Source organism: Mycteria americana, chromosome 3 (assembly GCF_035582795.1).
Source record: "Mycteria americana isolate JAX WOST 10 ecotype Jacksonville Zoo and Gardens chromosome 3, USCA_MyAme_1.0, whole genome shotgun sequence".
NCBI lineage: Eukaryota > Metazoa > Chordata > Aves > Ciconiiformes > Ciconiidae > Mycteria > Mycteria americana.
This window is the reverse complement of record NC_134367.1, coordinates 64,930,967-64,945,054: the sequence shown is the minus strand read 5'-3', so window position 1 is coordinate 64,945,054 and position 14,088 is coordinate 64,930,967. Positions and strand designations below refer to the sequence as shown.

Sequence of the window (14,088 nt, the reverse complement as noted above, 5' to 3'; positions counted from 1 at the left end):
CAGGAAATCTGAAACCAGCTTTTAGAGAAGTCTCAGAACAGAACTTCAGAACAGGAGAATGCATGATCAGAACAGTAGCAAAGACAGTTCCACCATATTGTCATTTAAAGTTATCAGCTCAATACAAAGATAAAGAAAACGAGGTAGCAGTAGTTAGATTGTGAGAATTTTAATGCTAGACTGAAGAAGTGGGAAGGTGATGAAGTTTTCAACATTGACAGAGAACAAAAAACTGAGAGAAGGACAGAGATTTGACCATTGTGAATAATGTTAACTGGTAGATTAACAGCTGAAAGCAAGTGAGAGAGATGCACTGACCTGTATTAGTGGAGGGTGGGAAGAGTTGAAGATGGGTGAATGAATAAGATACTTGGAAGTGTTTGACTTTTTCTGGTATTAGTGATATCATTAGTAATTAGATGGTTCATTTTTGGAGGTATTCATGGGAGTAGGTACTACGAAGAGGAAAGAGTTGCATTTTTATAAAGTATAAGTATTTGTGCTTAATTTAAGAACAACTGTTGGAAAACAGTATTTGTTCTTGTTCAAGATGCTGTCAGTGAATGTATAGGTAAGCATTAGGGTATCATGTGAAACTCATTGAGCTATAAATGCTCATTTATTTTTCTGGTTCTAGAATATGAGTAAAAATGAAAAAACATTCAGCACTCCAGTATCTGACTTATGTGCTGAATCCAAACTTGTGTATCAATTTATGTCATGCAGTATGAGCAAAACGTATTTGCAATGAGTATATCATAACAAAAGAGAGGAAAGAATTGGTGTTCGCTTATTCACAAAAATAATAGAAAAAAGTTGTTTCTTGTTCATACATCCTTTCCTGTATTTGTTCTTTTGTGTGGTATTCTTCTACTTAAGACAGTATTATTTCACAGGGCTCCACATGTTCTCAGGAGATAGTTCAGGACTGATAATAGTTTGGGATACATCTGTCAAAGGAAGTTCTCAACACCTGTTTCAACACTGGAGGATTAATAAGGTATACAGGTTTCGTAAACTAGCATTGTAATTTTTATGTGAACTTCCAAATCTAGTCATTTGATATGAATTCAAATCTTTTTATCATTAACTTTTGTTTGACTGAAAAGGTGTATTTTCTTTAAATAACAGTACAAAAGAGCTGATAGAACATGCTGTGATTCACTGACTTAAAATTCTTGAATTGTTTTGCAACTTCAATTTTTTGTATATAAAACATGAAAATGCTTGAGGTTTAATAGCATTGTATTAACAGATAAATGCTAATGCATTAGGTTTGTTTTCTAGAGACGACAATAAAATAGACCAGAGGCTCTACAAATCACCTTTGTTCATACCTTAGAGGCCTAATGTTCAGTCAGCATTTCTGTCATCAACTGTGTTTCAGAGGTTCAGAGTCACAGTAGAATCTGCCTTGTGGTTGTGAAAAGTTGATTGCCTAGGATGTAATGCCTTAATATAGGAACAAACTTTTTCCTTAATAGAATGAAGTGGGCAGAAAGAGTAATGCAAGAGAAGAATGAATAATAATGTGTAAAAACATGCGTTTTAAAACACAAAGTTATATTTTTTACTTTGTTTTCCTTCTTTCTGTAGGAAATAAAAGAAAATGATATTAAAGGAACACCGATAAATCATTTGGAGGTGCATCCAAATGGAAGGCGTTTATTGATCCACGCCAGAGACAGTACTGTGAGAATCATGGATCTCAGAATGTAAGTAGATTTTTGGTGACAAGTGCGTATTTCCTTTTTGTTTTAAAATTTACTTGGGGAAATAAAGTGCCATAAAACTATTAAATATATAGTTGTAGAGAAGAAAGATGTCCTAACAATCAAGGATAGCAATATTAGGGTTAGGAAATTGTTTCAAAACACTGCTGTATTACAGACCTTTTGTGTGATATTGGGTAAGTCTTTTAGAATAGAATATCCAAAAATTACCAGATTACTTGGGAGCTTAAGGTGGCATGAAGGAGAAGCCACTAGTCTCCTAAAGATTGAATTCACTTTTAAAAATGCAATCTGGGTGTGAAAATAACTGTGAAATTATAACATTTATTTGTGCATTAGTTTCTCATTGTTAAGACTCTGGGAAGAGTATTTTGATGATAAAATGGAATGAAGATTGTCATCGTAAATACTGAAATATGCAGTGATGTATGTATTATGGTATATTAAGCAGGCAGTGAAATATTTTTAACTTAGTTTTTAATTATTTTCTCATTTTTAATAGTTGTGAGCATGATTCTTTGATAATAAACTACAATAAAAAGCAAAGGGATCACAGAATCACTTTGAGTCATTGAGGATGGAGAGTGTCCAGTCCAACCCCAATAATCAAAGCATGACAGCATGTTACTCAGGGCTTTGTCCAGTTGGGTTTTGAATATCTCAAAGGATGGAGAGTCTACAACTTCTGTGAGCAACATGTTCTAGTGTTCATTCACCCTCAAAGTAAAAGAAGTTTTTTCTTAATTTTAAATGGCATTTCCTGTATTTCAGTTTGTGTCCATTCCTTCTTGTCCTTTCATTGGGTGAAACTGAGAAGAGTCTTACTCCTGTGAGTTGCACATATTGATAAGATACACCTGAACGTTCTCTTCTGGAAAGTGACGTTAGAGATATGAATGCTCTTTCTAAATGATTTATCCTTAATTTTGTGGATTCCCTTCCTCGCCTCACCATGCAGAAAATCAAAGGTCCCTGGTGTTCTACATGAAATTACCTGGGGGCAATACCTCTTTACGCTCTCATAGCACGAGAAACTATGTTCTTTTGGAACATACTTTTGCAAATATATATATACTCTTTCAGGAAATCTTGCTCTTAAATAATATATTGGGTTAGATGTTTGAACTAGCTGAAGACTTCCCAGTCTTATAGTGCACTCTTCATCTTTTACTGTAAATGATAAATTATAATGACCATGCTAGAAGGCTAAACTATCCACTCAATCGAAGCATGAAATTGGTGGATTAACAGAGGGAACATGTAGCTTTTGAAGCAGGTAGTGTTCTTCTATCGCTACCATTCCTAAAAAGTGCAGGGATTTTTAGTTTGAGAGAGAAAAATGGACGTGCATATTAATCTCTAAGAGAGGGTTAATATGGTGTGCAATTTCACAATTATATCCACAGGACACACCATCCTCCTATCTCCCACACCTTTGGCCATGTATTCCTAGCATTTCCTTTTTGTCAGCTCTAGGGATCTTTTGATCCAGGGTAAGTCAGATCAGTGAACTAATCTGACTAAAAATCAGCCTACAAATACAAATGATTAATTTTCATTTTAATCAACTATCTGATCTAACTCATCTGATAGCTGCCCAAACACTAGAGAAGAAATGAGGGAGAGCCTGGGAAAATAAGGGTGGAGAGGACAGGAGCAGGACTGCTGCTTTGACCGCAGCCCACAGTTACATTGGCTGAAGTCTATCAATAAACCACAGGGTCAGATACCCAGCAGTGATAATTTTACACGTCAACATTAACTGTTCATTCCCTGCCTGAGAAAAGAGGGGGTGGAGGTCACAGATCAACACAATTCACTTTGATCGACAGCTAGTTGTTCTTAACTTTCCTCTTTTAACTTGCTTTTTTGATCTTTTTGGATAATGCTGTTGTCCTGTCACTCAGGTATGTGATCAGGGATTTGGTTTTGGTTCAGACCTCTCCTTAGGGTTTCGTACGCAGGTTAGTTTTACATCTTGCAGAGCTCTTCTACATGACATCTCAGAGATACTATCTTTCTTATTCACACAGCTAAAACTCTTACTTGGGCTAATATGGTTTTGCACTGTGATCATTAAAGCATCCTTTTCTCTTGCTTGCCAAATAGAATTGTATCTAAGGTATATTTATTCAGAATATTGTTAAAAATATTTTTCCTGTCATATTAACTGCATTGCACTTCTCCCAGCGTACCTCCATTTTTTCTGCAGTAACATATTTTAAAAATTACTGTCTACTGTCTTTGAGGGCTGTCGTGGCCTATTGCCCTTCTTCTTGCCTTGAATTCCACATCACAGCATTACTGCTGTATTAGTCTCCGTTTCGAACTTCCGTAGCTCTTTCCAAGCTGTACCTCATGTTTGAGATAACCTCTTACAAGCTGGCTTATGCTTCTTTAAATCCTTTTGCAGATTCTCTCTTTCTTGATGCCTACAAACTGTTTGACAATAGTTCATTAGTAGGTCGTTATTACTATGCTGACCAGTAGTGTTTCACTGAAAAAAGATTAGGATACCTAAGTAGCACAATAATATTAAAAATATTAATGTTAATAGTAAACCAACATTGATGTCTGAAATTTGTTGATTCTACTGCTGGTTTTCTAACCAAGGAGATATTAGTCTGAAGAGCTAAAGAAAGCTGCTGGATAAATATAAGCACTACTGGGATGTAATCAAGGTCAGGAAGCTTAATGAAAACTTTTTTGGCAGAGCTTGGAGTAATAGTGCCAATTTCCCCATTTTTGGAAAAGCCCGGGATCAAGAAAATGCAAATTACTACATCTGTATCCATTCTCTAGATCTGAGTATTTCCATTTTCTACTGAAAGACAAGGATGTACATTTTCATCTATAACTTCAGGTGCATTATCAAAGCCAGGGAAAGAAAGGGTAAACACTGCACTCTGCAAAAGGTGGGTACTTGCATATCTATTTGGGATGCAAGGTGTATTGATTTTTCTGAGGAATAGAGAGGGGGACTGATACTTTCAGAACAGACAATCTAACTTTTTATGTATCTGCTACATTTGCAAACTATTCTTTATCTTTAGCTTGGCTACAAAGAAATACATAGGTGCCACAAATTACAGAGAAAAGATTCACAGCACCTTAACACCATGTGGCACGTTCCTGTTTTCTGGAAGTGAAGATGGAAAGGCTTATGTTTGGAATCCAGAAACAGGTAACTAATTATTTTATGGTCTTAAGCCAGGTTGTCAAGATGGAGCGGGAAAGGTTTTTGTAAGCTTTATTGAAACACTTTTGATAGGGAATAAAAATTCAGTAAGATAATCTTAAATCCTGAAGCCTTAGCTCCACCTTTTAAATAGCTATTATTAACCTGTAAGATTTAATTCTTTAGAGAAAATTAATAGGGAGAGGTAGCATTTGTAATATCCAGCAGGAATGGAGTGCCTTAAGCTCAGCTTTTTGTGTACTGCAATTCTTCACATGTGGATGAGGGTCTTAAAATGGAAAGCACAAAAATGTTTTAAGTCAAATCAGTCTTTCTGTTGAGTTTTTTTGGATTTGGGAATTAGGCTTTTGTTGAGAACTACTTCATTCATCTGTTTCCCAAGGGTGATCGGAGACTCTGAATATTTTTGGCCTTTGGAATCTAAGGTTTCTTCGTGAATTATTTCCCAAACCGAGTAGTTCAAAATAGCTACCAAAATCTTTCTGGAAAAGTGTTAAGCAAATGTAAGATAAAGAGTTTGTCATCTTCGTTGTACAGTGAGGTAAAAGGGACAAAAATAACAGTAGAAGGTAGCAGAATACACTTTTTGGTTTTGATGACATTATGTTCTGTCTCCAATTATGATCCAAATAATTTTTAAAAAGGAAAAAGTAAATATTTTAAAAATGGCAGCTAACCAACAGTTCTGTTTGGAATTTGTTTCCACGTTTCCAGCTATATATTAGCTTACATCTATGCCACTACATAATTTGTCTGAAAACTTTAGAAAAGAATAAAAGTAAAAGGAGGGAGAAATTTTGTTAGTAGTATGTATTCACTGGGCTTTGACTCTTGCTTACACACTAAACTTGCATTCATAATGCCATCAGCTGAAGAGCTAATTTTATTTATTTTTTTAATAATTTTGTGCTCAACTTTCACTCCTGTTGTCAGTATTATATAATGGAAATCCACAACTAAGATAGCGATCTCTGGCAAAATGCAAGCACAAACAAATACTGTGGAACGCCACCTTTCCAGAACTTGCTTATCAGAACAAGAGAACTCAGCTAACCTGGTGCATCCTCTGGGGTTTCCTGCAGCTGTTGCAACAGCACTAACTTTTCTGACTTACTCAGTAACTCAAAAGCATGCAATATTTTTTGTCTTATGCCAAATATACTTTTCAATAAGAAAATTGACTGAAGAATATTTATTTACAGTGGCAGTCACTGCACTGTAGTAATACAAGCTTTAACCAACTGTTATTTTGCTGTCTCAAATATGTTTCCATGGTATTAATAAAAGTATTTCACTTCTGTAGGAGATCAGGTGGCCATATATTCTGAACTCTCCTTCACGTCTCCACTTCGTGATGTTGCCTTTCATCCACATGAACACATGGTGTCATTTTGTGCCTTTGGTCAAAACCAGCCAATACTTGTATACATTTATGATTATAAAGGTACAGTGCAAATTTTCTTGATACACACCTGTAAATATTTTACTTTTAGAAGTGATTTGCTAGTATTTGTACTTCTTTTAAAGGAAAAAGAAAACAGTCATTTGATGATAATACATACCTTTATCCTGGGAGATATCAAAACCCAGCTGGACGTGACCCTGAGCAACCTGCTCTAGGTAACCCTGCTTTGAGCAGGGGCTTTGGCCTAGCCATTCACCAGAGGTCCCTTGCAGCCTCAAGTTTAAATGTGTTATTGTATGTCATTCTGTGTGATTCTTACAGTGCTTTATCATATATAGGCAGAGTCATATAAATATTTAAAAGCCCCTTTTCCATATCAAGATGGATTATGGAGCGAGAAAATACTGTCATTCTGAAAATTAATGAATAGCTTAACAGAGATATTACTATGTTGTGCTGGCTGTTACAAAATAATGTTAAGGAGCTGTATAGAAATGAATTAATATGAGAGTGTATAGATTGTTTTAATAAACAGGTGTTACGTCTGTGGTGTGATTATGTGAGAGATACGTTTATTCCCCATATTATATTAAACAGACAATAGTGATAAATGCTAGCTTTGAATTTTTAATATACAAAATAAAATTCAGACTATCCTTTACAGGCTTTTCTGATGTTGTGTTTTTGTGGTTAGCTTAGCAGTGTCATTGTTTCAATTAAGGATGTAGTTTCAGATGTCATGTTGCATCTAGACAGTAGATAATGTTAATATGAATTATGCAATAAATTTTGCCTATCTATAACAGATTTTTGTTTGAATTATATTTGTAGTGAAAATAGATTTATAAAGCTAATCCTGTCTCTATACATTTGCTTTTTAAATAACATGTACTAACAAGATTACTCATATCAAATCTCACAGTTTAGGTTATTTGTCTGTTGAACTGGTTGACTTTTACAGGAAAATAAAGTGGAATGACTTTACAATCAATATTCAGTGCTAAACTTCAACCCAGTAAGATACCTGCATTCTAGAGAGCAATGGAAAATTTTTCGGGTGAAGGATTTCTTTAAAATTTTTTGACTATTCAGCAGACAGTGAGTCTTTAAAAAGCTATTAGGGTAGTTTAATATATATGTGTGTGTGTGTGTGTGTGTGTATATTTAGAGACCACACAGATATCACACTGGTAGTTATTTGTATCATCTGACTGCTTAACTAAGTCACTGGTGACAGTAAGATTTTGCATAGGTTGTGGTCTTCTATACATTGTCTGTTACTAACTTTTTGTTCCTTTTTTGGTTAAAAGCACACACTTTGCTTTCAGAAGATAGTCTTACTGCCTTAGTGTTAAAAGAGTTAATCATATAGTAATACTAATTTTAGTCACTGACACAGTTTTTAGGACTCCAACAGTATGTGTCTTACATACACCAATAGTTTTATGAATATCCTGGACAAAACTTTCATGAAGAATTCTTTTAACCTTTGTTGGCTTGAGACCACAGTACAAAAAATTGCAAAAGTCAAACAAATTGTTTGAATGACAGTGAGCACAACTTTCATCAAAAGTATCCTATTCTAGAGCAGGCTACCTCCTAAGAATGCCTCCTGTGCCTGTATATATGTCTAGCAGCTTCTGAAATTTTACTGAATTATAATAAGCTCACTTGAATTAAGCTGGACTAGGCTGGAAAAAACGTGAGATGTACCTAGTAAATTAGGTGACTTGAACTCAGTGCAAGCTATATTTCTTGCCTTTGAAAACATTCCTTTCTCCCCCTCCCCCCCCCCCGCCCCCAAATATTTCTGCATGGAGAACACTTGTTTATAAGCAATACAAAAATATCAGTTCTGTGTGAGAGGCTACTGAACACAGATAACAGAAGGGAGACATTGTGATCAGGAAGAGTTGGGGGAAATGGGGCAGTATGGGGAAAATTTCATGTCGTTTTCAGGTTTTCCCTATAGCGCTATTACTACAGATGCTAATGGTGTTTCACTGAAGACATGGCTGGCAAAATGACAGTGATTGTTCAATTATTTTTTTTTTCCCATGGCAATGTAAGGCTTCACCTGACACATTAACATTGGTTATTTCTACAGTTGCACAACAGGAAGCTGAACTTGTAAAAGATCTCGGTTCGTCCCTTACCACAGCTGCACCAAGAGGGCCACAGTTCTTTAGCAGTTTTTCTGAAATTCCTATACAAAAAAGTTCAGTGATGTCTCCGGCAGATCAGTTTGTCAGTGTTGCAAGAGCATCAATGAGAATGCAGAAGGTGAAACAAAAACTTGATTCTGTTATGGTAAGTCAAATTTAATTAATTTCCAGAAGTATATAGTCATCTCAGCCAAAGTTCATATTCTGGGACTGGTATATGTAACAAAACATATATATGTAGTCTTGGGATCTGTTCTTCAGAAATGAACACATCTCTCACTAATACTAATTCACCTGTAAGTAGCTCTTTAGAAGAGATTAATCACATAAAACTAAGTTATTTTTGTTTATCAAGTATTGATGACAAGGGGTGTTTTCTGCCAATGCCCATTGCCATTCATATGATTTACTCCATAGATCATTATGTCTGAGCTTTAGAAAATTTTTTTCTTTTTTTCTTTTTTTCTATTCACCTTTAGAATGGTATGTGGCATAAATGGCAGGGGTTTTGTAGCGGGGGGGCTGCAGGGCTGACCTGTGTGGGAGGAGATCATGGACTGTGCTGGGCACAGCCGTTTTGAGCCAGTTCCGCAAAGGACAATATGGACCCACTGCACAACTGAAATTGGAACCAAACAGAAGAGCACATGGCACCTCTGTGAAAACATATTTAAGAAAGATCGGCAGCTACTAGGGACAGGAGACACCAAAGCAGAGGAGGAAGCATGTCAGGAGGCACAAGTGGAGATACAGGAGGAGGGATGTGAGGAGGCACAAAAGTGATGCAGGGGACACAAAACGATGCACAAATGGAGATACAGGGGAAGGTAATGGAGTAGGCATGAAAGGAAAGACATGAGGAGATGTGTGAGGACACACAAAAGAAAACAGAGGTACACCTCTGAAGGGACTGCAACCCATGGAGGAATCCACACTGGACAGCTTCAGGCCCTGAGGGGATTTCAGCCAGTGGAGGACACACGCTAAGGCAGTTGAAAGCAGTAAGAAACAAGGAGAGACAAGAAGAGCAAGCCACTATGCACTAACTCCACTCTCCTGGACCACCCATTGCCTTACCGAAGGGACTGAGTGTAACATAATGGCAAAAGCAAGGACGCTGGGGACTAAGAAGGAGGAGAGGGAGGTGTCTGAAGCAAAGCTTGCTTGAGACAAACAGGGAGGAAAAGTGTTTTCTTTGGGTGTTTGTTTGACTATTTGTCTTGTTTCTCAATACCCAAATCAGTAATTAAAGCTTTTGTAATTGGCAATGAATTTAATTAAGTGAAATTCCCCAACTTGAGACAATTTTTTCATGCGACAAGAATATTCTGCACAGCAGAATATTGCTGAATAGCACTGTGCAGTTATAATTACTGTTCACAATGACATGAACTGCATTTGGGTTTGCACTTATTATTTTTCACTTTTAAGTACTTTTGAGTGCATATAGATTTTTTTTTTAATGTGTTTTAGGCTTTGTCTACATTAATAAGTAGTGAAGCACAAAAGAAGCAGATGAGTATGTGAAAGCAGTTGTTACTGAGGATGCTGTAGCTATTCTCATCATGCTTTAGGGGTTTTGCTTTGGGTTAGATCTAGGCTGGTTCCCTGGCCTGGACATCACCATTATGCCTGTGCTTTAAAACTATCCAAAAGAAAGCGATCCCACAGTCCTTTGCTTTCTGGACTGTGAGTTCCCAGTGGACCCCTTTATGAAATACTGCACTGTAGCTCACGTGGATAATGGTAGCATGTTGCTGCTGCCTCTACAGTTACATGTGGCCTCACATAAGGAAACAAGCCTTTTTTCTGTTTTCTGCTTATTTTGTTCTGCTCATCTACAAGTGAGCCCTAGTGCCTTCAAGTTGTTTATCAGCCAGGGAGGATAAATACGGAGGCCAAATACGGAGAGAATGGAGCATGTAACCTTGTGTCTGGGAAGACATTCCAGAAGACATTATTTTTACTCTTCTGGATGTCTTGCTGTCTGAGGAAGAAGACAGGGATAATGAATTTCTGGGAGTCTTTATCATTGCAACTGTTTAGTCCCTGATTAGCCATGGATTCTGGGCTGTTGGAGGCAAATCTGGTTTAGCAGAACCATGTAGTGGTTCCATGGAACCATGTAGCTAGGTGAAATAGATATGTCTACCGCTGCGTTTGAGAGAATAACTTTCAGCTACTGGAGTTTTGTAACCCTAAACTCCCATTACTCAATGACCAGTTTGGGGTGAATAAGTCCACTGTGAGCAGAGTCATCATCAAAGTTTTGGACAGTATACTCCAAACCCTCTGCCCATTGACCATATATATGGGAGATGTCGGAAAGGTCATCTGAGTCTTCTCACCATGTGGGTTTCCAAAACAGTACAGGATGGCAGTTGAAAGAGTCAACATCCAGTCTGATGTCTGTCACAGAGCAGTGATGATTATAGAAACTGAGAGTGCTTCCTTGCAGGGCTTTATGAACCACTGAGATATTGGGAGGAGATTTCTTTTCATTGAAAGGACTCTTGATACTCATCTTTTCAGCAATCCAACATGAGACTCAGGGGACAGCGATACCTCCTTTCCAAGCAGGGATAGGATCATTTCTTGCATGTGGGTGCAGTATTGTGTGCCTGCATTATCAGAGATTCTGGACAGCCCCAGAGTGTAATATATCAACACTAAAACTTAACATTTCTACTAATTTGTAATTGGGAATTACAGTTTTAGATGCGAATGCATTTACATGTGTTCAACTCCATTTTTTCATGTGAAAAATGATGCATGTATGTAAGTGCAGGCTTTGCTGGAAGGCTTGTTAGAATGTGTGCTCATGTAAATGCTTTGCTAAAGTGTTTGTCAAAGTAAGCCTCATAAAAGTTGCCACTCAGCCACGTATGTGAGAATGTGCTAATATGTCAGAGTATACCCAAGTGTACTCAAGTTTTCACAGACGAGTGAAAACAGAGAAAGGAGTCTTTATTAAGCCACATGTAGGGTTGCAGGCTGCCCTGTGATAAGGTTGGAGTATGAAAATCCAAATGAGGACACAGGTGTTATCTTGTATGCATTTGTCTGACAGGAAAAATAAAAGGGAACTGGAAACTATGTAGGCTTCTTACTGGTCTTTTGGTCATGTTTGCATGCCAGTGCCTTGTCACAGACACGTAGGGATTACCATGTTGGGACACGCATGTTGGCAGCATACCTTGTAGACAATAAACCTGGCCTGAGGTCATGCCTGGGGTCTTGTTTTATGCGACAAAGGTGCTGGAACCTCTGAACAGCAGATCTGCCAACACAGGGGTCTCTGGGTTCAATGTGTATGAACTTAACAGTGGTAACTAATAGATATAAAATTAACTTGTAAGTGCAAAGTTTGGCGCTCTGCAACTTAGATATATGATTTGAAAATGTAATGCGAATACATTAAAATTTGGGTTAAGCTAGGTAGAAGTAAAGAATATGCTGATCCTGCATGAGCTTGGGTTTTTTGGGTTGTGACCAGTGCCTCCTTTCCAGGTCCCTTTAGAACCAATGTTTGTTTCTTTTTTTGTTTTTCTTCTTTGCTACCTAAACAGGAACCTTAATGAATGATAGAGGAAGCTTATTTTCTTCTCTTCTGCAACATTACCTTCTTGTTAGCCTAGAAAATGCGTAATTAGAACCAAGAGTTGAATATGGGGCTAAAGCTTTAGTAATTCACAAAAGCTAGGACATTTTGTTACAAAAAGTAAATATGAATTTCTCTATGAAACCAGAATGCAGAATGGGCTTCTTTACCACATAGAGAAATTACAGTACAGTGAATCTTGGCAGCAATTATTATTTATGTCTGCCTCAAGGAACTGCTAATGTATGTTTCTATTCACAGAAGTTTTTGATAGGAAAACACTTAACCCATCTCTAGTCGTTGAAAGAACTCATAAGTGCTTTTCATTCGGTGTTACCATTTATGTATTTAAAATTTCACTTCTCTCTAGTAATCAAAATACCTGTTTATGACTTTGCATAACAAGGGGGGGATGTATGTTATGTAGATAATGGGGAGAAGGGTTTCTTTTAAAGGTATAATGTCCTAGCTCTGAAACTGTAATTTTTTTAGATGTCAAAACTTTCATGCTATAATTTGAAGGAGAAAAAAACCTTTGTAGCACTTAAGGACAGCATCTATATATACTCTGTAGTACTAGTCCTGGAATCAATTATATGTTGGCTGCCTCATCTCTTAATATGTGGATACTTCTACATTAATTAAAAGTATGTTTGGCTTTTCCAATCTTTATTTCGTGATGTATTTCAAAAAATTGTTATTAAAAGGATATCAAAGTGGTTACCAAAATTCTGATACTCAGTAGGTTTTAAGTGCAATATTAGACAAGTAGAATGTAAAAGTATTCTTTCCTATATACAGAACTACTTAAAACTGTTTGAATTTTTTTTGTCCTTTGAGTGTATTTATTACTATGCCAGAATTCATTAAGGGAGTAGGTACTGTGAGAGAATCCAGAAGCTTATACCTCGGATTGCATGAAATGTACTGAACTTTCATCATTAAGTTGTATGGCTGTAAAGTATGGTCATATATGATGCTTTGATATAGTATGCATCAAATACTATACTGTGTAGTCCTTCCAGATGGTCTCCTTTTAGAATTTAGTAGAGATGCAAAATACATCTTGTTGTGTGAAAACAGAACAGAATTTAAAGCCACTGCTTTTCAGAAAAAACATGCAACCTTTCTAGTGAACACATAAACATGATACTGATACTATCTAAGCCATCAAGTGGAAGAAGCTGGAAACTTGCCCTTTTGTCTGCAACAAAGACCTAGAGGCAGAGCTGGATGCCAAAGTGGTGTGTATTTTTTATGCTACCATTGTCAGTCTTGTCAGAATCTGTCCTCCAAGTCATCTTGGTTTTGGTAGATTCTGAAATACCATGCTTGGCTTCTGGATTTTAGTGCAGATTGGGAAGAGAAGAGTTCTATAGAAACTTACTACAACTCCTACCTGAAGATGGAAAACCAGAGGGTTGTAATATATTAAGTGCTGAAAACTCTTGTTAAAACATTACCAATTCTGTGAATGTTTTTGGCCAAGTACAAGGTGATGCTGCAATGTCTCTGCAGACTGAAATAGCTTTTTCACTTGATCATGCCTGTAATACAACATTTTTATCTACAAACTGTCAGAGGAGGTACTGATATTCTGTAATCTTATCTATCATATGTATAAGAAATTTGCAGTATTTTTAAAGCCTCTTTTTCACTAAGTTCATAGAATTGTCTTAAGTTTCTCTTACGTTTTTCCCAAAGAAAACTTGCAAATTAATAGGAAGCCATTTTTTTATACTGTGTGTACCACAGCTGAAAAAAAAAAATTAAAAAGGCAAAAAAGCACTTAATTTTATTTCTTATTAAAAACAAAACTGTAACTGAATAGTTTTTAGGAAACCATAAGTAAGATCCATTCCAAACTGAATATGAGGAGGATGCTTGTGTGTTTCTGCTTAGGAAATCCAGGATGAACCCATATATTCAACACTGTAATTAGTTCTGGCCACCACCTCTGAAAAAGAATATAGTAAAATGAGAAG

General features: G+C 36.7%; 1 protein-coding gene across 6 annotated transcripts in view; it reads left to right on the top strand.

The window, feature by feature from the left end:
* Nucleotides 1-14,088, top strand: part of AHI1 (Abelson helper integration site 1) — a 103,711-nt gene that overhangs the window by 32,180 nt on the left and 57,443 nt on the right. For all 6 annotated transcript variants that reach the window (XR_012775274.1, XM_075498792.1, XM_075498791.1 and 3 more), the window contains 5 exons: nucleotides 897-1,000; nucleotides 1,597-1,715; nucleotides 4,787-4,917; nucleotides 6,236-6,376; nucleotides 8,445-8,647. Coding sequence is in view for 5 of the 6 variants with exons in the window: in XM_075498792.1 (XP_075354907.1) it covers nucleotides 897-1,000; nucleotides 1,597-1,715; nucleotides 4,787-4,917; nucleotides 6,236-6,376; nucleotides 8,445-8,647 (698 nt within the window). In the remaining variant the exon portion in view is untranslated. The remainder of the gene's footprint in view (nucleotides 1-896; nucleotides 1,001-1,596; nucleotides 1,716-4,786; nucleotides 4,918-6,235; nucleotides 6,377-8,444; nucleotides 8,648-14,088) is intronic.